The sequence below is a fragment of the Vicia villosa genome, linkage group LG5 (assembly GCF_029867415.1).
Source record: "Vicia villosa cultivar HV-30 ecotype Madison, WI linkage group LG5, Vvil1.0, whole genome shotgun sequence".
Classification (NCBI taxonomy): domain Eukaryota; kingdom Viridiplantae; phylum Streptophyta; class Magnoliopsida; order Fabales; family Fabaceae; genus Vicia; species Vicia villosa.
Window position 1 is genome coordinate 26,089,865 of NC_081184.1, and position 26,744 is coordinate 26,116,608.

Genomic DNA, 26,744 nt, shown 5'->3' on the forward strand with positions numbered 1-26,744 from the left:
TTTTCACCAACCGCTTCCTTCAAGAAACTCAATACTCATATTCCTATACCATTGAATTCCAATTATTTGACTCCTCTTAAGTCACACCAGTAATTATCCAACACGTTACATTCCGCTTTTTCCGCACTACTCTGATTACTCATCACAATCATCTATACCAAATAGATTTCTGAGTTTCACCCGATTCCGACTCTCTTTACTCATTCGTCCAAGAATCATTCCTCATCATTCATGGTACTAATCTTCCACTTAGCAATCCTTACTCGCATCCAACGAAAACCAATTCCTGATTTACTTTAATTATAGTCACACTCATTAGCATCAATATACCATTGCTTACAAAATAGCCCAACTGAGTCCCACTCTCTTTTAAGAATTAAATCCACTTCGTCCTTCATAGAGTGTAATTACTCACTATATCTGGAATCTACAATATCACCTTAATAACAACACAAAATTATTACAGCATCATATAGTATCAATTCTTCGTTTTAATTTCGCCGAATACATACTCGTTAACTACGTACAACCGTAATAACATATTCATCATCTCGACAATTATTCAAAAGAGTTATAATTCTTCGACACGACATCCTTACATCCACTGGATTCTAAATCCAACATATAGATCAACACATATTCTCTATGTAAGCTCCTGACATATTAATTCCTCACTTCCCACGAGTAGTACTCATAACATTACTCCACATCACACTTTCGCTGTGCGACTCTGATTACTCGTCTTAAGTCATTTGTCCATCATGTTGCACTCTTTCATATTCACCTCTTCAGAAATTCACACAACATAGTGAGTGATTATTCCCACGGCTTCGCATTCATCACATCTTATACCATTAAGGTAACAAAACAAGTTCATCTCATCTATATGATTCCATCTACTACCAACAAGAGATTTAGGGTGATCAAGTCCTAAATTTGTCAATAGATAGTTGAAAATCATATTTAAGCATAAACCGTCGTTACTACATAATAGTGTCCATTTCAGAGTTTGCACCCAAACTCATTAACATCGTCATAGTTCAATAATCCACTACGGTGTCCTTCTTCTAGAATATTCTTCCGAAGCTCAAAACATCAGAAACACAAATCCAATCACTCAACCTCATTATATTATTCCCGTCGATTCTGAATTCACCGCCTTTACCTTGGTAATTCAAAGTCAACCTATCGATCAACTCAACATCATCTTTCTGACCTTCTCTAATCTCGTCAAGAATACCACTAGTCAGCCTTAGCATACCCAAACTAACACTATTAGGATCACCTTCACATACCAACTCAAGTCTCTAAATTGTCCAATTAAATCCAACTCCTTCACCATTAGCACCGACATATTTAAAGACTTCCTACACAACACAATATCTCAACATTTTTCTTACCAGGATGGTAATTCAAACCAAAATCTTAATCCTAAAAAAAATATACTCTAACCATCTCTGCTGCCTCATATTAAGCCCCTTTCTGACCAAAGAGGTACTTCAACTCTTATGATCAATAAACACTTCGAATCTTGAACCATACAACTAACCTGCAAGACCAAGACCATATTCATAACTCGTGGTTTTAATCCAAATTCCATGACATCCTTCACGTCCAAATATCATTCCACTCGGAATCTCAACGAAGTCTTCCTCACATCAATAGGTGTCAGAAATCCTCTAAAATTCTTCTTTTATACTTATCGTTACTTTGCCATCACAAATACGATTCCAAGAGTTCTAAAGTTTATCCCATCTTTACTACTAATTCACTTCTCACTAAAATCCATCGGCCCTCAAACCATCTTTATTACCGAACATCTCATCAACAACATGTTCCACTCAATTTTGTTTCAAACAATCACGGTAGTAGGCATTCCTATTCAACAAGTTTCACGCTTCCTTAACCGACTTCACAATATCTCCTTATAGGATCAATATACTGTATTTATAACTCTCCCATAAGGTAGAACATAATCTCTCCTCTTCGTAGGTTCAAACGACACGTCAATCTGACACTCGGAACCCAAGATATGAATTTTCCATCGTTATCCGAAATGCAACATCGACATCATGCAGCGACGCTCTATACGGTATTCCCAAAACTCTTCAAATGGTACATACAATTCTTAAAATTACTTCTCAACAAACCTTCTAATTATTCCTTCAATTCGTTCAACACTGACACTGACATCCCGTGCAGTACCAATAAACAAGTCTAGTTATAAGAACAAGAGTAACTGTAACTTCACCTCTTTCCGACGTCATTCTATCACAATTAAATACGTTACAGCTGCTGCAACTATTTTTATAACAAAGTTCATCTCGTTAGATTTCCGACGCTTCAAACGGAACTCAATTCGGATGTCCAGAACTCCAGTTATGAATTTTCGAAGTTCTGCAGCTATTCAGCAATTTTCCTGCGTTTTGCTTACGAAAATCTCACTCGAAAACTCATTCTCTTCAACTCGATCACATTCCAAACAGCCCCTCATCGTATCTCTTCACTTCCAAACATTCTTATAACTTAAGCGACACATTCCCCCGCCGAAGTCCGCTTTCTGAAACATCACGACAGCAATCCTCCTTGCAAACTCGTAACTGAACCTCTTCCGAGACGCAAGGCTACTCAACTGACAACTTCGCAGTACACCAGCAGAGCTGACACATCGCAACTTTCTAATTTTCATCTCCTACAATTAATCACGAAATACTTCTAATTATCTTCTTTCAAGATGTTCCAACTCAATTACCAGTCAAATCTTAATTCCAAGTCACCTTCAATTCGGGAAACAACAAACTCCAACAACGCTTGCACTGTTGCCAACAATAGCCTACTGAATCAATCATCTTACAACTGAAACATAACCGAGAAGCAAAGCTTCTCCCCCACTTGTTTCAATCCAACTCCCGCAACAAACAAACAAGTACCGACAGTGATTCACTCACATGTCCCGTACCAAGGGATAATACGCCGACAGTATTCAACTGTCGTGCAACTCAACTGACTCGACAATTGGCCGGACGGACCGACCTGCTCTGATACCACTATTGTAACACCCTTCTAAACCCCGCGGAAATTAATAAAATAATTCAGAGTAAAACATGAAAACAAGGGTGCTACAATTCCAATTAAAACAAATCTATCATAACTTCATTGTCATGCTTTCACTAAGGAACAATTCATCATAATACATAAACATCTCATGTTAACACAGCGGAAAATTCATCATACGGATAAGCATAACATCATCTATGCAATATCCCACAGAATTAATACAATAACAACACGATAGAGTATCATCATAAACTCTAAACTAGCGTTCCCCCAGTGTTACAATATCAGAGCATGACACCTGACGCTACACTAATACACTGACTTATGAGCTAATCCTCACTAAGTCGAAAGCAGCTATCCTCAATCTGAAAATGTCAACAGTAAGGGTGAGTCTCATCACAGTTAACAAATGTTATTGCATCTTAAATAACAACACATCATAGTTATATCATTCACCCAATTTCATCATATTCAGATTATCAGGAACGTCCATCATTTACACAAATGCCAACAGAACACATCTTTCAAACAGAAAATTATACTCAACATTAATTCAACAAAACACGCAACCAACACATCATCAATATTTATAACACTGGAATACTTCCAATCATGTTATAAAAGTATGCATATGTATGAACTGACACTATGCATGTGGTACCAACCTCATCAAATGGGAATAACCCATGACCAATCTAACATCATCAAGATACGGCCCTGCCAGCACAGATTCCACACAATGGGAATCATGCCCTTCACTGATCCAACACACCCTTATGGATACAGTATCATCAATGAACATGAATGAATGCAAACATACATGAACATACTTATACCATCGTCAAGTCTAATGAGTAACATCGTCAAATACTCATTTCATCATCATCATCAACATCATCATCATCATCAAAGTATGTTTATATACATTAGAATCATTCAAATACAATCAATCATCATCATCATCATCATTAAAGAACGTACATATGTCCACATCAATCATCATCATCAATAAGAAGAACACACATGTGTCCACATCATTCCACAACAATCAATCATCATCATATAATTCTCAACAAATCATCACATCATAATGTTTTTCAAAACAACATCTTATATTGTCACATTTCATCATATATGTCAACAATACATCATCCAATTAAACAAATCGTCACATGATTAATATTTCAACATAGCATGTATTTAACACATCTCATCACATATATGTACAATACATCATTCACCAAGAAATAAAAATCATATTTAAAAATATTTGGATTCACACCTCATTCCATCATTTAAACACGTAGACCATCTCGTAAGATTCATCGTGCTCGAAACGACACTAAAAACAGACCTACGGTTCGAAAGTTACACATCATTTAACTTTTCCAAGAAAACAACCATCGCTACAGCACGCGGCGCAACCAAGGTTCGCGGCGCGACCTGAACCACACAAACGAGTTCGCGGCGCAACATATGCACGCGACGCGAAACGAGAAAATAAGTACGCCTTCGCGGCGCCAACACTGGGACGCGGCGCGAACTGGCGATTTCACAGACTTTCGGGTCTGTGTCAGATCCTGCGATCTCGCCCAATTTGAGTCCAAAACTAACTCCAAACATCATATACAGGCAGTTAATCATCAATTGCATCATTATTCATCATCACACATCAAAACAACACATAAATCAATCAATAATCCATGCAATTTTCATCGATTCATAACCTCCCCAAACCTACCATATAATCCAATTGACTCAACAACATCCCTAATCAATATTATTATCTAAGAACACGATAATAGATGATAACCAGAGAGTCCCCCCTTACCTTAGCCAAAGATTCTTGATTGGTTCTGTTCCTCTTTGTTCCTCTTCACGTACCAGCTTTCCAATCTCTCATCTCCTCTGCTCTGCTTTTCACGTTCCTTTTTCCTTTCTCCCAATTTTCCTTATTATTTATGAAAAATAACATTTTAATTAGTAAAGGGCTTTACTAACATAGCACCCCCTCTTTACTAACACTACACTTGGCCCAATAGCCCATCTCATAATTCTTTCTAAATAATTCCACAAAATACCGAATAATTCCAAATAATAATTTAATTTCCAATTAAATTAAAATTAGAAAATATGGGGTGTTACAAGTTTAACCTTAATTAGGGGTCCCACCGGTTATAGAGGTCATATATGGATGATTTCCCTTACATCCCTCGTCTTCTTCACTACATGTTTCCTTTCCTTTTCTGCCAGCTACGACATCAACCGTCTTCTTAGAGGACTAACTCTTCTTTGGGGATTCTTCTTTTTCTCTTTTATTGTCCTTGGTGCTTGACATGTGACTTCACACACAAGAGGAGGTGAATTATATGTTTCTAAAAAACTTGGATTTGAAAAACTTTTCAGGTCCAGATCAAAGTTTGAAAACATTTTTAGAAAAGGTTATAAATATGTAGTTGAAAATAAAATTGTAGAATATAAACTACAGAAATAAAAAATTTAAGGGATAAAATAAAAACAACGGGAATTATACAAATTCAGTCAAAAACGACTTAGTTATGTCCCGAAAATTGATCTTGAGAGCATCCAATTAAACTTGAGAGCTTTTAGTAGGTATAGCTCATGAATCCCATTATGCAAGGAAAATAAAATTTATGACTAACTTTCAACGAAACAATAAACTGGGGAGTGAAGCGGCGAGTCTTCCTTCTAAATGATGGATCGAAATGGTTAAACCTCTTTCTTCAAGAATTTTGGAGTTGTTAGTCTTAAAGCTTCTAAACAAAGATTTTACTACGGATTAATCTTGAACCTTGAAGAGTTTTTAATACCGAGTTTTGCTCACGAGTCAAATCTTAGTTTTATCACGGGCTAACCAAGAACTTGGAAGATTTTATCACGAGCTTATCTCGAACCTTTACCTAGCTTTTAATACCAGGCTATGCTTGAATCTAATCTTGGTTTTATCACAGGCTAACCAACAAGCTGAGAGATTTTATCACGGGCTTCTCTCGAATCTTACCAAGCTTTTAATACCAGGCTAAGCTTGAACATAATCTTGGTTTTATCACGGCTAACCAAGAACCTATGAGATTTTAACATTTGGCTGATCTCAAACTTAAACAGAGACTTGATCACACAAATCTCAAACCAAAACTTTTTACGGGTTTAGCTTCGAACCCAAACAAATGATCCATAAGTGGATAAAATATTCAACCTAGAAACTTCCCTTGTGAACTTACAAAACTACATTTTCAGAATTACAATTTCCTCACTCGCAAAAGGACTTTCTCGAAAAGCACTTCGACTAAACTTTTAGTGAGAGAATTTTTAAAAAAAAAGATTTTTTAGAGAGATACTGACTAGTGACTTTTTTGTATTTTTATTTAGGCTTATAAAGTACATTGTCCGCAGGCCCACCCAATTCCATTCTCACATTTAGCACGGGGCGGGCCATAGTTTTAAACTCGCGAACTCAAATATTCCATCCCGCCCTTTTTTTTTTTCTAGACTTTTTTAGGTCGACTGTTACAGTGGGGATATGCCCGTTTTTCACTCTAATAAGAATGAAACGTTTTAAAGACATTTTAAGAATTACTTATTTCAAATTTTCAATCTAATATTTATTCAATCATTTTAAATATAATCAAGAGATGGTCGATGAACAAGTTTTCAAGACATTAGAAATAATATTTCATAAGTTGGCACTTATTTCATTTCACAACATATTTGAATGGCCAAGTTCCAACATTTAATCCACATGCACAACCAACTAAAGTCAAACCACATCCATTAGACTTTCAATTTTCCTCAAATTTTATTTTTATAAAACCTCCATCTTCTTCGTTACTGTTGCATAAAGTTATATAGCATAAAGACGTCAACAAACATTTATGTTCCATAATCTATTTTCTAATTAAAAATTGAGAAGATAGAAAATGCACTTAAAGTGTAAATTAATTTGTGTAAAATAATTTTACACCAGCAACAGAATAAATATTGTGCATTCTATCAAATTATTTTTATATTTTAAAATTATTTAAATGATATGGTAGATTCTTACATGTCTTTTAAATTCTTAAAAATTATTAATTAAAATTTTTAAAAAGATTTTTTTTCTTGCCAAATTATATCTAGTCAACATGTACTGAATAAACAATATTAAAACAAATAAGAAAAAAAGGTTGAGGCATCAACCCTCAAAATCATCAATATCGTTTGTAAAACAAATGTTCTAATATAAACTTTAGGCATTGGAGTAATGTTTTGAAAGTTATCTACTAATTCTAATATAAACTTTAGGGATGGGAGTAGTATTTTGAAACAAATGATCTGCTAACATGAATATTTCATCGTCATGAAATTGATACTTGTAGTTCAAAAACACTGTCAACGACTCCAATCTTTCAAAGCATGGAGGCTGAGCTTTCTTTGAAGTGGGATATTCGAGGTCCTGCACAATTAGAGTGAAATTTCGAAAGGTTTAAATTTATATTTTGCATGATTGCAGAGATATCATCTACATTAAACAAAATAAATAAATAAATAAAAAGGTGAAAGTACTAAAACGACTTACATATAGTATTGTACAAACAGCAGCATCATTGAATGTCAAAATCTTTACGTTGGTGGCGAGCACTTGCAGCCATGTTAACAAGTTTGTTAATTTGCCTCTGCATCCAAGGCTATTGATATTAACTTGATGAAGAAGAGAAAGATCGCACGTTGATGACAAACGTTGATAGAAAACAGAATGGTCTAAGATAGTGAAGGAACTAAGATTTGGAGTAGAAAGACATAATTGGTGAGTTTCTACGCAAAACACAGTTAAACTGGAAAGTGTATGATTCGATATGCAAAAGACTTGTGCATCCTCATTCAAACAACAATTCCTGAGCACCAAAACATCTAACAAAGTGCAGTTTGAAAAGGGGTCAGCATAGTGATTATCAGTTGCAACAAAGCTGACACATTCGAGATGCAAGGTTCTTAATGCAGGTAAGCGAAGAGATTTCGGACAGTTTATTTTCTCTCCACCCTCGCTACCAGAAAGGTGGAGAAAGGTGAGAGAGTGAGAGGCTAATATTAAAGGGGAAAACTTAGATTTGCATTTAAAAGTTGGATGCATAGTAATTTTCAAGTGTTGAAGATTGTTAGAAAGAGCATGTTTTACAAGTTTATAAAGGTGTTTCTCATTTTCTTGAAAACAAGTTTCAATAGTAAGATTAAGTAGGGGACATGATTGATCTCTAGTAGAGATAACCCAACACTTAAATCTCTTGAAATTTTTGACTCGGTTCTCGGGTCGGAGTCTCGGTAGAGTATATATGAGAGTAGTGAGACGTTTACAAAGATCCTTCCATCGTTTCGACAAGATGCATGCGTCTCGTGTTTCCAGAAAGCTCATTATGTGGAGCAACATGGTGTCGGGCAATTCACTGATAATATCTCTTTTCATTGCCATCTTTAGTTTCTGATCGGATAAACAATTTAATCAGATGCTTATAAACATAATAAGCACGAACTTTGACACTGATACATAGATACTGATAATAATTTAAAAAAATAAATGAATTGAACGTTATCAGAAGTGTCTGTGTCTGTGTCGTGGATACAATGACGTTATTACGATGCATGTTTACCTTATAGTTTTGGATTGATTCGAGGGTGATTGGGGGAACCCAAGTCTGATTGATCCACTGGCGAGGAACCCTAAGAAGGTATTTTGGACATTGAAACTTCTCTGAGTCTGTAAAACGTACACTGAACTTTCCATTCTCTAAATCTTTGACGACATGGCCCTCCCACCCCCGCAATTTACGGAACGCCTCCACTTTGTCGCCGGATTTCAATTCCCAGATGGTATCCGGCGTCGGCACTGGTCGAATCTGGTGAAGACGGACAACTGTCTCTGCTACGTAGAGGTAACGGTATTGGATCAAAATTTTGTCCGAGGAGATCCACCTTATGATGGTAGCGGTGAACCATGAGCCGTAGACGCCGCCGCCACGGTCGATGCTGACTTCCACCGTGTCGCCTGGTTTGAACTTCGGTTTTGGAACCATCAGTTTCAAATTTTAGGGTTTCGCGCTACGTTTTCAGTTTTCAACTCTTCCAGCTAAAAAATTGGAAAAATATTTAATTGTTTTGCTTTTGTACACAAACACAATCACTCCCTCTTTAAAATATTTGCAAATGTGCTATTAAATCAATATGTTTGTTTTTTTACTCAAATAAAAAAACAATTTTTTATTTAGCATAATATATTTCAACAAAATATAAAAAAATAAAAACTTTTGATTCCAAGCCCTAACTTCTTCACTAACCTATATATATAAGTAGGTTTGGCTCCACAAAGTCACTCAAAGTGGTTCATAGATTTTACATCTGTTATCTTCTTCTCCTTTGGGCGTGAAATTATTAATCTATACCAACTGTTATTTTCTTCATGTCTCTTTCTAAACCCTTGCTGCAACTACTCAATTGTGCAAATAAAAATCAGAGTTCGAAAACAACGGTATGTACCGAATCATTTATATTAATTTTTGTTAATTTTGTTTTCAATTGGAATTAACTAAACTGAATGAATTATTTTCTCAATGAAGAACTCTAGAAGATGTGACACTGATGATGCATTAGGGTTTCTAAAGGCAGTAAAACTTGCATTTAAATATGACAAGAAAAACTATGATCGATTTATAGAAGTCCTAAGAGATTTCAGTGCTAAGAGAATTCAGAAGAACCCTCTTCAAATAAGTGGTCTCAAAGCAAAAGTCAAGAGCTTGTTTAAAGGACATGTAGATTTAGTTTCGGAATTCAACAAATTCATGCCAAAGGAACATCGAATCACACTTCCGCGTGACACTGGTTAGTACTACTAATTTATAATTAATATTTTCAACCATGTTGTGCTATGTTACTATGTAAATCCACGGCACCTACCCTGAAATTTGTGATTATCTTTAATTTATTTATTCTTTTACTATCATTAAATATTATCTCTTATAATCAATTAAATATCTTTAAGAGTTTCAGAATGAATACTAACATTGTCATTATTATTATTGTGATACAAAGGGAAAAATAAGAAGTTAGGAGAGATCTGTCAACTTCCTTGGGATGTGCTGGATGTCATTTCGCAAAAACTTGATTTTGAGGAGCTCTTTCAATTTTATGGTGTATGCAAGAATTGGAGGACTTTTTATAAATCAAATTTCTTGTCATCTCAAGAACCATTTCTTGTTGAGATTTCGGGTTATCCTCGCAGGGGACGACCAAATTGCTTTATTAGCCTACCCAATAAAAAGGTTTATAACTTGAAGAAGATGATGAGGAAGATGGTGAGTTACTCCAAACTCACTCGCCCTATGTATGTTGGTTATTCTAGTGGATATTTTATTATTAAAACTAATTCAACATGTCTCCTAATCAATCCATTTACAAGGATAAAGAAGGTAATCAATTCATCACCATTCTTTGGATTTGATATCACCATTGATCAGTTGCATGGCTTGCTTGCTTTTGAAAAATGCTCTGAGGAATTTGTGTTGTTGGTTTTATGCAAAAAGCATGGCAGTTTGTATGGCTATCAGTCTCGAAATAATGGTTGGGTTACTTATTTCAGAAAAGGAAAGCGAGAGATGATTCATGACATTATGGTTTTGAATAACATAATATATGCTGTGACTAACAAGGGCAGAATAGGTGTAGTCAGTTTAAATTCGGCAATTATTAAATTTCGAAAACTGAAGAATACTCCCAATATAGTCACCTTTTCAAACCTTTACTTGGTTAACTATGACGAGCAACTTTTAGTGGTTGGATTAAATCCTGTTAGATTTGGCAGGCTTGACAGGGCAGTTTACAAGATAGACTGGTTAACCATGAGGTATGTTGAATTGAAAAGCTTGGGGGACATTGCATTATTTCATGTTAAGGGAAAATGTTGTAAGTCATTGAGCAACCCAAATAGGTGGGGATATGAGAGTAACTCTGTGTATGAAGTTGACTTTCATTTTAACAAATATAGTGTGTATAATTGGGATAAAGAATGGGATCAAAAATATATGGAGTTTCCAAGGACAAGACGAGACTCATTGCAATCATGGCTGAGTGAATATGATTGGTGTTGTAATCAAAAATATGAAGTAGATTACTCTCTAGTTGAGTAACTTTATAATTGCTGTACTAAAGATTTTTCTTGATTTATTGTTTTTTAATGTTAGATATTATTAATTTGTTTACCTTTTGAGTGTTTTTTTCAGTATTATCAAAAAGATTGGTTTATTAACATGTCATTTGGTATGTATTATTAATTATTAACAAGCTCTCTAAATTGAATCAACAAATTTCTTGTTATAGTTCAAAGCAACTACTAGCTACCAATATTCATAAAAAAACAAACATTGCGTTTACAAAAATAACAATTCTTGATTTTTCATTTACATTTTACTCAGTTTAATGGAACCAAATTCCATAACCAATCATCAAAACAAAGTTCACTGTGCTTTGAGGCTTACACAGAAGCCAGTATAGTAGAAAAGCCAAAAAAAGAAGCATGTTCCATTATCTACTTACTCAAAATCTTACACTGTCTTGATTCTTTTACTGTTGGAAGTAGAATTACAATTACGTATCCCCCTAGAAGTCACAGAATATGGTGCTGAAGCTGATTTAAGAGAAGGAGACTTGTCAATATATGCATGTCTTTCATCGCCATTCCAATATAAGATGATCCGGTTTGTGCAAGAATGCGACCAGCTATCACCTGTTCAGCATTATATTTGAGAACATCTAAACATGTCAAAATCAATTTTACACCTCTCAAATCAATTTTGTTTTTTTTCCAAAAGTGAAGCGAAAAATACACTAAGTGAGATGTGAAAGCTAAGTAAAACTTACCTAGTGCAAGGGTCAATTGAAATGAACCTTCAATATGCTTGATTGTAACTTGATTTAACATAACAACCTGCCAGAGATTCAACAGAACCTTCAAGTTTACAATTGAAACCTAAGGAGGCAGAAAGAAGATAATAGAGAAAGCAAACGCATAATTCGTTATAAAGCTAAGTTGGAATTGATTCGCGAACCCAAACATGCTATATAAAGCAAAGGAAGTTGGATAGAGTATAAACAACTTCATTAAGCGCTTGCAACACAAGTGTTTATTATATAAGTGCTTATAAGAAAATAAACTAAATTATTTTCATATAAGTGATAAGTTGTTTTCATAAGCTAATCTGGAGAGCTTACTAAAATAAGCGAAAAACAACTTATAGACATGTCATATGTAGATTCTATAAGCTATCTCAAACAGTATCACAAGTGTTTATATCAATAGATAAGTTCAAATAAGTAAATCCAAACATGCTTTAAAGAATTCTTTTGGTGCGTGGCATTGCCAAGATTGACGATGGAATCACATTCCACAACTACCAAGTCAAGATGTCACTTTCATATCTCTATATAAACAAGTTACTACTCTTTTAGTTTTTATGTTCTCTTTCATTAAAAGGCTCTGTTTTGACCTTCTCACTAACTTAGCATTAGAGAGGCTTAGCAGGAAATCCTATTCCTAACTGCCATTTCCAGCAGAATTTGAAACATTCCAGTGAGTTCAAGCTAAATGTTGTGTTGATAAATAGAAACTATGGCAACATATTATACCTCTATAGCATAGGGGAGTTTGGATAAACCGCTATCGTTTGGCGATATGCTATTTAGTACAAAATATTGTCAAATAGTGGCATTACAGCACTATTGTGTAGCAGAAGTTTAACAGAATGCTATTTTCCACTATACGCGATTGACAACACTGGTTCAACGCAAACCAAAGCATGGAATTGAAGGCACGGACAGAAAAAACCTTCAAATAAAGCAAAAACTCAGATAGCTATCCATGCAAATTTTAGAAACCTCGCATCGCTGCAATCAAAGATAAATTCAATAAAAATAAACGTTCTAGCAAGCAAAATGAATTGAATCTTACCGCCAAAGAAAAGTTTCTTGCAAGCTTCATCAACTTTAAAGACATTTCACCGAGTAATCGAGTTCGGAGAGCCATGTCGTCAAAGTCTTGGCGGAAATGGAAAGTAACACTGTCGATAATGATGATCTTTACCTACAATAATGTACTAACAGTATATCATTAGGGAATACTTAAGTTTCACTAAAACAATCTCAACTAAAAGCAGAAGAAAAGAGAACAAAACAGGAGTACTTTCGTTGGCTACAATCCAAGTCAAGTAAGATGCCAAGGAATATGGCAAAATAAAATGAACTTTTGTGTTCAAGATGTTCACTACAATACCAATTCAATTCATTAAAACCATTCTTACATCTTTATGTTCCGTGACGAATTTGTCCAAGTAATTCACCAAAGCAATTTGTTCAGTATAGCTGCAAACACGAAAATAGAATATATTTTCCAAGATACTATTCGGGTGCATTTTAACTCCATAAGCTTGATTATCTTTGTGAAAGTGGTGGCTATATTCGGACATGTCTTCTATGCATGCTTCCGCAATTTGTAGAACACGTTCAACCATAAAGCTTCCCTCGGTGTCTAAGTATCAAACAAGCACAAGAAGTTAATTTTATCAAATGATGCATGAGTATTAGGCATTAGCCATTAGGATACAATTAAGGCTTTTACCAATGTATATTGCCTTCCCACCTAGACCACCATAGTCTAGTGGAATCTGAACATTTACCGCAAGTTGAATCCTGCAAAAGCAAACATCACTTATTACTTCAAATTACAAAATTTAAATTAAGATGTCAAAGCATCTTGAAGATGATTCATTGTTCTTCTCATTTGCATCAAATAATCAATGATTGGTAAATATTTCACAATGCAGGATAGAAAAAAAAGAACAACATGATAATATGATATAGAAAACTGGAACGACAAAGCATACCCTATTTGGGTTTTACCGATGCCCGGGACTCCACCTACATAAATAAACATATAATTATATTGTAACTCAAAAAAGGGAAGAAAAACTCCAAACTATTAAGGCTAAAAAACAACTATCGTACATTTAATTGGAAGCGACAATTAAGAGTAATGCATATTCAAACTAAAGAGTTACTCGCCTATTTCAGTAACTTCTTTGCAACTAATTCCTCCGCCAAGTATGTTATCTAGATCAACACAAGAAGTGGTAATGAGAGAAGAAAATCTCTCCTCATTGAGCATATCCCAAGCAGTCTGACCACCTGCTCGACAAAAAAACAGGAAACAGAGAAAACACAACAGAAAAAACTGATAATTCAGTATACACGAGGGAATATACAAATTTTAGTTGAATACGATTCGCTCAAGATGTTGAAGTTTCTATACATCTATGAATCACATACATCCCAAAAACGACACTGACACCGATAATAATTTGAAAAAATGAATAAATTAAACGTGCTACAGAGAATCAATACTTACCATCAATACTTACCATCAATAATATTAGTGTTACTCCCACTTGATCCATCCAAAACCCTAGTTTTAGTTGCAAATTTCAGAATCTCTGAAGCTTCATTCTCAGAAACTTCTATATCTGTAAAAATCAAGTAATGTGATAAAAAAAATTAGAACTACAAAAAGAGCAAAAACCTAATTGCAGTTTCGTATCAAATTAGCCCCTCATATTTTCGATATTGCAAAACAATCCCAAAATAAAAGGAAAAGTTAGTTGAAATTGGAACCTCGAGCAAGGTGAGTGGTGGAAGTGCGAGAAATGGCGAGGAGTGTTGTGTAACCGGCGGCTAAGAGTTTTCCTCTCTTTGATGCAGAGATTGGTAGCATACCAATTTCCATTTTCCCACTCTTTTCTGTTTCTTACCTTTGCAATTTCTTCTTCTTCTTCGCTGTTTTGGCTCGTAAATTTTTTCGTGTGCTTTATATAGACATCAAATTCAAAAACGCTTCCACAATTCCCACAGGTTATTTTTTATAAAAAAATAATAATAAATGAAGCACTATTATAAATAAAAAATAAAGAGTTAAAAGGTAGTGCACTGACAGTGTAAAATAAGTTTACACTGTCATCCAATAGAAAGCTATCAATTAGCCATGTCATTAAATTATTTTTTAAATAAAAAAGGGGTTTAATTGGATACATGGTGGTGATTGGTTGACAGTGTAAAAATATTTTACACTGTCAGTGCATCACCCCTTTTCTCAAAAAGAGTTAAAAGGTAGTGCACTGACAGTGTAAAATAAGTTTACACTGTCATCCAATAGAAAGCTATCAATTAGCCATGTCATTAAATTATTTTTTAAATAAAAAAGGGGTTTAATTGGATACATGGTGGTGATTGGTTGACAGTGTAAAAATATTTTATACCTTTTATTTCAATTTTTAATAATTATATACAGTAAATATGAAAGAAAAAAAGAGTAGAATAACAATCTTAATATTATATTGACGTTTAAAAAAAAATACTTTGAAGGAAAATAATGTTTAAAAAATTCGATGTTAATTTCGGTTAAAAAAGCTACTGTTTCAATTGTCAATATTCTTTTTCTTTTTATTTTTTCTTTTTGTTACAATTGCTTAAGATTGGGAAAAAATTAAGAGAATTTCTTTGTCCACCTCCCAACCTTCTAGGTCACCTCTGATGAAAAACCATATATACCCCTGACTTCGGAAATGCATTTCCGAAATGCAAGAAAAAGGTGTTTTCGGAGATGCATCTCCGAAAGCGCCTTTTTTTTTTCAAAATTTGTCTTATTTCGGAAATACATTTCCGAAAACACTTTTTCGGAAGTTCATTTCCGAAATACTGCGCGTTTTGCAGATGTAGCAAAACAGCCCCCCTCCCCCATTCATTTTACCCTAATCTTCTTCCAAACTCAGCCTCTCTTCAAAATTTCTGCAAAAGCAAGTGTGAAGTATCAGAGATTGCCAAAATCTTCTTCTAATCTCAACCTAAATCATCTCAAACTCTATTAGTGGTAAGTTTATCAATTTTTTTCAATTTTTAGATCCATTATTCATATCTCTATTAGGGTGTTTAGAAATTGCAAAAATCACATTAAGGTAGGTTGGTACTGCTATTTAGGTTGTTTACAATGAATAAAAGTAGTTTTGATTTAGGGTTTTGGGGTCTGCCATGCAAGTTGCAGAAAACTTCATCGCAGGGGTGTTTCAGAAGTTCATTTTCGAAAACACCTTCATTCCCAATTTCGGAAATGAACTTCCGAAGTGTATCAGAAATGCAATTTTTTTTAGTTTTTTCTGTTGTCTCGCATATTAATCGATTTCAATTGTTTTCAGGAACATGTCAGGCAACCAAGCACGCATCAGACAAGGTAGAGAGACCAAGACTGCGTCGGCTAGACGCGAGCGGGCGGCGCAGCTGGCGTCGACGCAGGGACGGGGGCAGGGCCGGGGACGACGTGTGCGAGTTCCCGTGGAGATGGACGAGGGTACCTCTACATCTGGATCGAGGAGTCGTCTGGCTCGGGTATCTTCTTCCCGCCAGCGAGAGGAGGAGGAGGCGGAGGAGGAGGAGGAGGAGGAGGAGGAGGCAGTGACATACCACGAGGCGGAGGAGGTACCGGATGTTGACCCTCCACACAGGGAGGAGGAGGAGCAGGAGGAGGGCTACCCGGGAGGGCCCAGTGACACTTCCGTGCTGATTACCTACCACGAGCACGTCGCTCGGCGTATCTGGGAGGGAGAGGTATTATTTATAATTTGCCTGACTATATTATTTAACCGTTTATAATTTAGCCGTTTATTCAATATTTTCTTAACGGTCTATTTAACATACTTTTTTATTTGTTTTTTTGTAACAGGAGAGAGAGCCTTTGAAAATGGTGAACCACTTCCAGAAGGTTTTCAGTTAGTTTAAACCAACTGCTGAGTGGTTTAACGACGCGGTGAGAGCTTCAGGGCTTAGTGGGCTCTGCATGACGGGGTATACCACCATCAGCCACGGCATGCAGGGGGCCTTTGTGGAGCGGTTGCATAGGGAGACGTCTTCTTTCCACTTACCGGTTGGGGAGATGACGATCACCTTGTATGATGTGCAGTGTCTTCTCCACCTGCCGATCAGGGGGCGCTGTTGCACCACTCCCGGATCCAGAGGATCAAAGCTAGTGAGTGGATGGCGCTCTATTTAGGTATGGAGCCCGAAGTTGCTGACTATGAGTGCATCACAACATCTGGGCCTCATATCCGGTTCACGACACTGAGCACTTATTTCGAGCATCACCTGGTGGCGGCAGCCGAAGCCGAGGATGCGGGTGACGACCTATTTACACATTATCACTGTGGCTGCGCTCTCCGGTGCTGGTACATGTTTGTGGTAGGCGCTGCAATCTTTGTGGACAAGAGTGCAAGGTACGTCGACGTGACTTACCTCCGCTACTTCATGGACTTGACTACCGTTCACCAGTGGAACTGGGGGGCAGCTACTCTGGCATACCTATACCCGAAGCTGAATGAGGCCTCCAACTGGAGGACGAGGCAGTTGACCGGATCCTGCACACTACTTACGGTACGTTTCATTTTAATTGTTTCGTATTTATTTATGTTTCGTATTTATTTTTAATACATTATCGTGTTTGTGTTTCAGAGCTGGATCATCTCTTACTTCTCCCGCATCCACGACTTCCACATTGATCTTGAGTACGATGACGCCATGCCCAGGGCCGCCAGATACGTTCTCCAGAGGGGGGACAATGCAGTGGGATCATACCGTGGGTACCTCGACCGCACGATGCACGATGACGTCACTTGGAGGCCATTCAGCGACTACACTCATGTTGTCCCCTTTGACGGCATATCTTTATATTCTGGCTGGTTGGCATGCGGGACCAGCACCAAGGTGTGGTATCTCCCTGAGCGGTGCATGCGACAGTTTGGGTATGTGCAGATGATACCCAGGTCACCTTTTGAGGCTGCTCCCGACACAGTGACCCGAGTGCAGCTCACTGGCATATTTGAGGATTGGGAGCGTCATGTGGTACCGGAGGAGTATCGTCGCATTCGGGTCACCCAGGACTAGCACAGTGTGGAGGGGTATGTCACATGGTTCTATCGGGTGTCACATCCTCTGCTGAGACCCGACGCTCCCGACGCTCCTAGGCCAGCATACAAGGAGATCCTGGAGAACCACCAGGGCGAGGATGACCACGCCATTGATCTCCTGCCGATCTGCCAGCGGATATAGATGCTTGGGCGGGACGCGTTGAATCGAGGTGTCGTTCATCATGGCGGTCCAGAGGCAGTCGCCGTGATGGAGATGATCGTCACTGATGCGGGCCGTGCGGCGGCATACAGGCGGCAGAGGAGGTCCCAGGGAGAGAGGGTTAGGCATATCCAGTAGGGGTCCGGGTTTATTTTTTTTGTTTTCGGATTGTATCTCTCGCACACTATTACTATTTGGATCGGCTTGTATATATTATTTGGATTTGATTTATCATATTAGTATTTTCTGTTTATATGTCGATTATTTTATTTGGCGTTTTCCTTTAATTAAAAATACGAGATTGTTTCGAAAAACATTAAAAAAAAACACAGTTTCTGCATAATTCGGAAGTGCATTTCCGAAACCCCCCAAAATCTGAAAAAAAGTGTTTTCGGAAGTGCATCTCCGAAAACACCCCCCATTTGGTGTTTTCGGAGATGCACTTCCGAAGTCTGAGAAAATTTTAAAAAAAAAAATACTTCGGAAATGCATTTCCGAAACAGGAGTAAAGTGGGGTTTTCGCTGGGGGTGACCCCATAGGGGGTGGGTAAAGAAATTTTCAAAATTAAACACTATCTACCAATCTCCTTGCATCATCATTTGAGAAAGTATTAAGAACATCTCAATCCAATCCAATCTTTCACATTTGTAATCAAAGTTGCATACACATGTGACAACTGTTAATAATATCTATGGTGGTTTTTGAATCAGAATATGTTTAAACTTTTTTTTATTTGTTTAGAATTTGCTAAAAGCATAATCATTTGGTTCACTCTACACTACATATTCTTTTAGAAAACACTTTTCCTCCTCTGCATATTTCTGTAACACAATGACTCTTTAGAAATACCAATCATTCTAATATTAATTTGTCCAAACACGTTTAACTCTGAAATACCATGCTTTCAGAAGCATAATCCTAAACTGTATGTATCTTTACCTCGAATAAAATAACACTTACAAAATTCAATTATTATTCTTCCAAACATGTTATTTCCAAGTGATACTGGGAGGTGTGGAAAGCACAGTTAGTTACCAAGACAATCAATAAATAAAAACAATCCAGTAACATTGGCCAAATTCAAGAACTATTGTCATTATTGTTGCCTCTCAATAATGAAAGTAGAGGGATTTGTGCAAGCAAAGATCCCATGAACCCAGTAGGAGATTGGTCATTTGTTTCTTCAATTTCATTATCTAAATCTTTCCAGAACTTGATGATATGGAGACTTTCTTCCTCTGTTGATCTTTGAACAACAATCTTAGAAGCATATCCTTTCTTTCTCATTTCAGCGCAAATCTCATAAGGATTATTTGCTGTGAGAGTAACCATATACAACCATCCTTTTTTTGATAAAAGAATGTCTGCAACAGGCAAAATTCTATCAATCACACTCCTTCCATTCTCACCACCAGCCCAAGATGAGGTAATCCCTTCAGACCCGACTTCGTCTTCAGGTGTAGGAACATAAGGAGGGTTCACAACCATTACATCAACCATACCTGCTAGTCGGTTCTCAAGTCCCGATGCAATATCGGTTATTATCAGTTCTGCATGAACTCCGTGTGCTTCCATTGTCTCGTGCGTCACCTTCACTGCATGTGGGTTGATATCAGTTGCAATGTAGTTTACACCATTGCCTTCCTGCCCAAGAATAAGAGCCAGGGAAGTAATAACATATCCACTTCCACAGCCTATTTCCATGCACAATGTTGGATGATGCTCCAATAGATTAGTGCGATCGGCTAGAAGAGCGTCAACCAGTGCAAAAGAGTCATCACATGGTTCATAAACCTCGTCATGTGAACTAACAAGGCGAATTTGGGCAGTTTTGTGTGAAGCCTATCATTGGAAAGAAAAAACAGATGTCAGCAAATTTAAATGGCTCAATTCACTCAAAGGTTAAAAAAAAAGGACCGAGTACGTAGCAGCAATCAAAGACTTTTGCCGCCTTACCATTGTTGTTGATTAATTTATTTGTAACTACTTTTTATGAATTCCAATACTGGATTGCTCTGGTCAATGTCCAGACAACATTCAGAATGTCAGGTTACTCCCAGCTCCTATGTCCTGAACCCAAGATTGCAGATCTGTTAACATGACAGACAAGACAAGTATATAGTATTAAGTAAATAAATACATAGGAATCAATGTATTGAAACTGAAATCCTATAGCTGATCAACAAGAAGAAACAAGTATAAACAATATGAAATTTCGAAATGGTTTAAATAATTTTTCTTTTGGCCTTTGTATTCTCTATATTGAAAAAAATAAACTATTTGAAATGCAAAAGCGATCAAAATTCATATCAGAAATATACAAGAGCAGGGAGTTCTATCTATGTATGATCAAATCTTCTTTGTAAGTTGACATGTTCTATTCTAGCATAGCATTGAACAAAGTCATAAAGTCATTTAACATAGGATTCCAAACTCCAACTTATTGAAGTATATATTATATCAATTATTGACCGTGTTAAAGCTTTACAGCATATGTGCAGGTCTGAACCAAGCCATAAGTAGGGTAGAAGAATTGACAATCGTAAGCAGGAAACTATTAAGCAAGGAAAAAAACTAGTGGCAAAAAAACCAAGGAAAACACCAAAATAATTCTGCAAATCAAAATCATATAACACGTGTGGTTTAATCTCTACAGACATTGGATATTCTACATTTTCATTTTTTGCTCTATGATAACCAACTTAATGGGAAGTTGAATTCTTAACAAAACAAAATGAAGAGCAGAACCCAGACTTGTTCAACATATTCTTGCAGTATAATAAAAAAATTGACACTACTCAATAGAAAGGAATTTCAAAGAAAATGAAGAGCAGAACCCAGACTTGTTCAACATATTCTTGCAGTGTAATAAAAAAATTGACACAATAGAATGGAATTTTAAAGAAAATGAAGAGCAGAAACCAGACTTGTTCAACATATTCTTGCAGTGTAATAAAAAAATTGACACTACTCAATAGAATGGAATTTCAAAGAAAATGAAGAGCAGAACCCAGACCTGTTCAACATATTCTTGCAGTGTAATAAAAAAATTGACAATCTGTGTTTTTCAACTAAGACATTGAAACATGGCCACAAATATAATAATCAATATACATTTTTCTGTACAGAAAAAAAAATAGAGGTATAAAATGACAAAAGAAAATTGAAAGGATGCCTGATCAATAGAATGAGAAAACTAGCTTCAGGATGTCCAGGGAAAAAAATTAAAATTAAATGAGCAGAGACATGGCAAACATTCTGACAAGTTTAGGAAAAGAGATTATCTCCATAAGCCGGAATATCATGTAAATTCGAGAAGCTCCAGTTGCTTTGTCAGCGAAACCAAACATTCATAAATCCACTCAGACTGGGGATGTGATGCATCCCTCACCATAAATTCATGCACAATGCCATTGATCTCAACTGAGCTGCAACCGGGAGTCTTCTCTACTCCTTTCTCCTTCATTATTATCCTTGCGCTCCTTGCCTCCTTCCACATTTTTGCCTCACTGTACATGCTAGCGAGCAGAACATAGTTTCCACTGTCATGAGGATCAATCTCAAGAAGCTTAAGGGCCACCCTCTCTCCAATTTGAACATTTCCATGAACACGGCAAGCAAAGAATAGAGCACCCAACACAGCAGCATCGGCTGGCATTGGCATATTTTGAAGGAGTTTTTCTGCTTCCTCCAAATGACCAGCCCTTCCTAAAAGGTCCACCATGCATGAGTAGTGTTTAAGCTTAGGGGATACATTGAATTTACAGCTCATTTCAGAAAAGTATTTGCGGCCTTCTTCAACTAAACCTCCATGACAACAAGCTGATAACACACCAAGAAAAGTGATCTCATCAGGCATTATTCCAATATTAATCATTTTCGAGAAATAGGATATAGCAACCCGAGCACTCCCGTGAAGTGCTAAACCACAAATGATGGATGTCCAGGTCAAACAATTTCTTTGAGGAATCTCTTCGAAAACCTGGAGTGCCCTTGCAATATTTCCGCACTTGGCATACATGTCAACTAGTGCAGTTCCTAAGGCAACGTCTAGAGATAGGTTATGTCTTTCAATATAGTGGTGAATCCATGTCCCAACATCAAGTGCTCCTAGTTGTGAGCATGCAGACAGGCAGTTAACCATGGTCACTTTATCGGGTTCTACCATACTAATTTGCATTTCATGGAATAAAGCCAATGCCTCTTTACTATGCTTGGCTTGGACACATCCACTGATGATGGCATTCCACGGCACAACACTTTTTTCTGGAATTTTATATAAAATCTCCCGAGCAACATCTAGAAACCCGAATCTGGCATATCCCAAAACCATTGTAGTCCATGAAACAAGGGTCTTCTGTTCCATGTTATCAAATAGAGCTCGGGCAGCCAACAATTCCCCGCACTTCACATACATGTCCATAAGTGCATTAGCGAGTGGAATTGTCAACTTGAGATCATGTTCTTCGATGTAACAATGAAACTCCCTACCAAGATTCAAATCCTGCAACTGAGAACAAGAAGAAATCATCCCAATCATTGTAATCTCGTTTGGTTTCACTCTCTTTGCCTCCATTTCTCGATAGATTTTTATAGCCTCATTTACAAGTCCCCTTTTAACACATCCAGTAATCATAGAATTCCAGGTTACCAAATCTCTCAATCGACTTTTATTGAACACATCATACGCCGCACTCAACTCTCCAATCGAGAGTAACATAGTGATCGACGCATTGTGAATAAATACATCACATTCAAACCCAAACTTCAACACATGCCCAAGTATACTAAGACCGACATAATTTAAAGACTGACAACAGCATGCTTTAAGCAACAACGGGAAAGTATGATTATCCGGCTTCAACATCCCACCTCTCAACATCCTCTTGTACAACATAAAACCTCCTTCAACATCTCCACTCTCCACATAACCCCTAATCGTCGCATTCCAAGAAAACGCATTATGCTCTTTGATTCGATACAATATCTTAGTACAATAATCAAGATCCCGCGAATCCGATAAAGCGCAAAACGCAACAAGACGACTCGCAGCAAAACCATTATCAATCAATCCCGTCAACACCATTTGAGCCTGAATTTGTTTCAACTGGACAAGGGACTTGCATCTCTCCACAAGCGAAAGGAGAGGGTTTCCCTTAACAAAACTATGGGTAGTGTTCCAATTGATAGGTTTAACAATTGGAGACAATGAACTAGTACTGAACCATGAAACTAAGATACCTAAATTCCGCGCCATTGGAATCGAATTCGAATTTGAACTATACCTATACCTATATCTATATCTGAAGTTGTAAACAAACAAAATAATCATGGCTTGAGAGTGCTTGTTCACAAACTACACAACAATCTTAGGCAACAAACATAGAAAAAATAATAACAATAACAGAATTGAATCATAGAGAGACAAATATTCACAAAAAACTCAACTTTCAGGTGATTAGAAAATGATAAGGATTGGATTTAGGTATGAGAAAAACAGTAAGAAAACCCTAAACGAAGGAATGGAATAATGGGGAAAGAAGAGGAAGTGATTACCGTGATGAAGCGGAAAAGGAGAGAGAGATGGGTTTTAGGTTTTGGATTTTTGGGGAAATGAAGAGATGGGTGGAGTGAAGAGTGGGGTGACTCAGCATCCGACGGCGAATTTGCGGTGTGTTCAACTCCGGTGGCGGAAAAACGGGATTTGTATCCTTTGCGCAATTTTTTTTTTCTTATTTTCTCTTCCCAAAATTTAATACTAGTATCTCTTTTAATTAAGAGAATTAATCTCTCAATCCCATGACCCTCTTACGCATCACCGAATTATCTATTTTGCCCTCGTATTTTCGTATATGAAACTCTGGAAATACTTTTTTTGTTTTAACGTTGTTTTGTTCCGTAAATGCATCTACGGAAGTATTCTGTATGTGGATTTACGGAAAGGTTTAGTGTTATAGCTCACGCCAGACCTTTTACCTCCCTCATTCTCTTCATTTCAAACTCAAACACAAACACAAACTCTTCTCATACTCTCTCACCTTCAAATCTCTTTCAAGTTCTACTACAAATCTCTTGTCAACATCAACTTCAAACAAGGTTTAGCAACATCTACATCAACTTTAATCGGTAAGTTTTTCGAATTTTTAGTTAATTTAGAGTAGTTTTGAAATTGAATTGGAATGTGATATTTAGGAGTAGAAATGAATTGATAGGTTTAGCAATAGTGTTTAGAGACAATGTAGGGTTTGTTTGATGTTTTAAACGGATGATCAAGCCACCAAAAATAGGTTTTGTAGTGGCTGGGCTGACTCAGACGTCATTGTTGCATTTCTGAGTTTCAGTTGCTTCCGTAGATCCATCTACGGAAGAGATGAACGTTGGGGCTTTCCGTAGATTCATCTACGGAACCACCCAATGTTTTTGAAACAAAGGTACTTTCGTAGATGCATCTACGGAAAAATCCAGTGTTTTGTAAATAACGTACTTCTGTAGATGCATCTACGGAAGAGTAATTTTCTGTTTTTATTTTGATGTTTATTTATAAATACGCAGTATCTAAATCGAGTTTTTTTGTATCATAATGTAGACATCATGACCCACGGCCCGGATAGAGACATTCATGGGAGGACCGCACAGCACGCATTCGTCCGACGAGAACAGTCGTGTGTAGTATCTCAGGTCACTGATGGAGCAATTGTTCCACCAGATTCACCTACGGCATCTGATACACCCGCCTTAGCCATACCTTCTCCATCACCCGCTTCAGTCGGGCCTACTCCTTCACTCGTCCCAGTCGGGCCTTCACCATCTACTGCCCCCTTTACTACTGCACCACGGAGGCCTCGGGATGATCATGAGGGTTCCTCACAGATGCCACCACCCCACAGATGTCGTCGTGACACTATTTCTACTTCTACTCCTGATGCAGGATCTAATGTGCCACCTACGCAGGGCCACGAAGATGAGTCGGTGCCGGGTCCTATTTGGTACCCTGGGGGTCCTGTAGACGCATCCCTTTTGACAAGGTATGACGAGCATGCAGCTAGACGTATATGGGATGGAGAGGTACATTTTATTTAATTACTTTTTATTTGCATCATTTTTTACCTTGCTTATTACTAACAGTTTTACGTTTTTAAAATTTTCAGAGTAGGGATCCCCAGAGGTTCTACAACCATGGGCGAAAGATTAAAGATATCACACAGTCTGACGAGCCATGGTTTCAGGAGGTATTGGCAGCTTCAGGCATGAGGGACCTCTGCATGCTCGGCTACGATACCATACATAATGGTATGCTTGCGGCCTTTGCGGATATATGGGATCCTGAGACATCCTCATTTCATCTACCCCCACGGTGAGATTACCATCACCCTAGATGATGTGGCATGCCTACTTCATCTTCCTATCAGGGGTACCCTCCTTTGTCATAGTAGGCTGACGAAGGCGGAAGCTCAGGAGATGCTGATTGCTGAGCTGGGGGCTGATCCCGATGACGACCTTGAGGAGGTGGAGAGGACACGAGGGGCCCACGTCAGGTTTAGATTCATGCAGAGACAGTATGATGCGGAGCTCACTGCGGTACTACAGGATGAGGGGAATGAGTTGGAGCAGGCTACACACAGAGAGCGGGCGCTGAGATGCTACTTCCTATATTTGATAGGCACTCAGCTCTAGGGGTGGCAACGGGTCGGATCGGGTGCGGGTTTCACACTACCCAAACCCGCATCCGAAATCGGCACCCGAACCCAACCCAAAAGGTATTTGGGTGGCAAAATGACACCCACGCCCACACCCGTTGGGTTCGGGTTTTTCACCAAACCCGAACCCGCAACAAAATACATAAAATACAATTTTCCTACAATTTTTCACAAAATATATATAAAATATATATATATAAATATATATTATATATTATATATATATATATATATATATATATATATATATATATATATATATATATATATATATATATATATATATATATATATATATGAGGAGGGTTATATTTACTCCAAGAGTAAGTTATTATAACTTACTCCAAATCTAGACCATTGATTCTTTTCAATTCAGTGGTTAAAAATAATAAGTAATTAAATGTGGAGAGAGAAAACTATTACTTATTATTTTTAACCATTAGATTGAGAAGAATCAATGGTCTAGAAGAATCCATGAGTACAACTAGGGAGCGGCTGTACTGGCGTACAGTTATAATAGACTTGGAGAGGGATGCCTGTGGAAGACAAGGACAGTTGCAGGCAGTTGTACTCTTTTGTTGGTAATAATCTTACACGTTTCTACTTTTTATAGTTTTTATTGTAATTGAAAATAACCTTGTTTTTTTCAGGGTTGAATACTACAACACTTCCCATATATTATTGGCTGGGGAGAGGTAGAGGAGTACACAGAGGTCATGCCACGTGCCAGTGCTTTCACCCCCCTTAGAGGGAACCAGGCGCCGGATCCCTACAGGCGCTCTCTTGACCGC

General features: G+C 37.3%; 5 protein-coding genes across 7 annotated transcripts; 1 reads left to right on the forward strand and 4 right to left on the reverse strand.

Annotated features, from left to right (window-relative positions):
• Positions 1 to 7,330: 7,330 nt before the first annotated feature.
• LOC131604400 (uncharacterized) lies at positions 7,331 to 9,122 on the reverse strand. The gene is made up of 3 exons (XM_058876841.1): positions 8,700 to 9,122; positions 7,634 to 8,530; positions 7,331 to 7,510 (listed from the first exon to the last, which is right to left on the reverse strand). Exons 1-3 carry the CDS (start codon positions 9,120 to 9,122, stop codon positions 7,331 to 7,333), a joined length of 1,500 nt encoding a protein of 499 aa, XP_058732824.1.
• A 315-nt stretch (positions 9,123 to 9,437) lies between these two features.
• On the forward strand, positions 9,438 to 11,293 carry LOC131606415 (uncharacterized). The gene is made up of 3 exons (XM_058878645.1): positions 9,438 to 9,574; positions 9,663 to 9,924; positions 10,135 to 11,293. The coding sequence occupies exons 1-3, from the start codon at positions 9,506 to 9,508 to the stop codon at positions 11,226 to 11,228; spliced, it is 1,425 nt and encodes a 474-aa protein (XP_058734628.1). The 5' UTR covers positions 9,438 to 9,505; the 3' UTR covers positions 11,229 to 11,293.
• A 137-nt stretch (positions 11,294 to 11,430) lies between these two features.
• On the reverse strand, positions 11,431 to 14,975 carry LOC131606416 (DNA repair protein RAD51 homolog 3-like). 2 transcript variants are annotated; one of them, XM_058878646.1, is made up of 9 exons: positions 14,761 to 14,975; positions 14,511 to 14,612; positions 14,155 to 14,277; positions 13,977 to 14,010; positions 13,712 to 13,782; positions 13,395 to 13,621; positions 13,046 to 13,177; positions 11,959 to 12,025; positions 11,431 to 11,824 (listed from the first exon to the last, which is right to left on the reverse strand). In XM_058878646.1, the coding sequence occupies exons 1-9, from the start codon at positions 14,870 to 14,872 to the stop codon at positions 11,643 to 11,645; spliced, it is 1,050 nt and encodes a 349-aa protein (XP_058734629.1). In that variant the 5' UTR covers positions 14,873 to 14,975; the 3' UTR covers positions 11,431 to 11,642. The 2 variants fall into 2 exon arrangements, with proteins under 2 accessions (XP_058734629.1, XP_058734630.1); XM_058878647.1 differs by lacking the exon at positions 14,761 to 14,975 and having other exon boundaries at positions 14,498 to 14,606.
• A 4,117-nt stretch (positions 14,976 to 19,092) lies between these two features.
• Positions 19,093 to 24,004, reverse strand: LOC131601480 (uncharacterized). 2 transcript variants are annotated; one of them, XM_058873310.1, is made up of 3 exons: positions 23,813 to 24,004; positions 20,213 to 20,326; positions 19,093 to 20,098 (listed from the first exon to the last, which is right to left on the reverse strand). In XM_058873310.1, exons 2-3 carry the CDS (start codon positions 20,213 to 20,215, stop codon positions 19,337 to 19,339), a joined length of 765 nt encoding a protein of 254 aa, XP_058729293.1. In that variant the 5' UTR covers positions 20,216 to 20,326; positions 23,813 to 24,004; the 3' UTR covers positions 19,093 to 19,336. The 2 variants fall into 2 exon arrangements, with proteins under 2 accessions (XP_058729293.1, XP_058729292.1); XM_058873309.1 differs by having other exon boundaries at positions 20,213 to 20,346.
• LOC131601479 (pentatricopeptide repeat-containing protein At2g22410, mitochondrial-like) lies at positions 20,357 to 23,804 on the reverse strand. Its single transcript, XM_058873308.1, has one exon. It carries the CDS (start codon positions 23,586 to 23,588, stop codon positions 21,558 to 21,560), a length of 2,031 nt encoding a protein of 676 aa, XP_058729291.1. The 5' UTR covers positions 23,589 to 23,804; the 3' UTR covers positions 20,357 to 21,557.
• Positions 24,005 to 26,744: the final 2,740 nt, after the last annotated feature.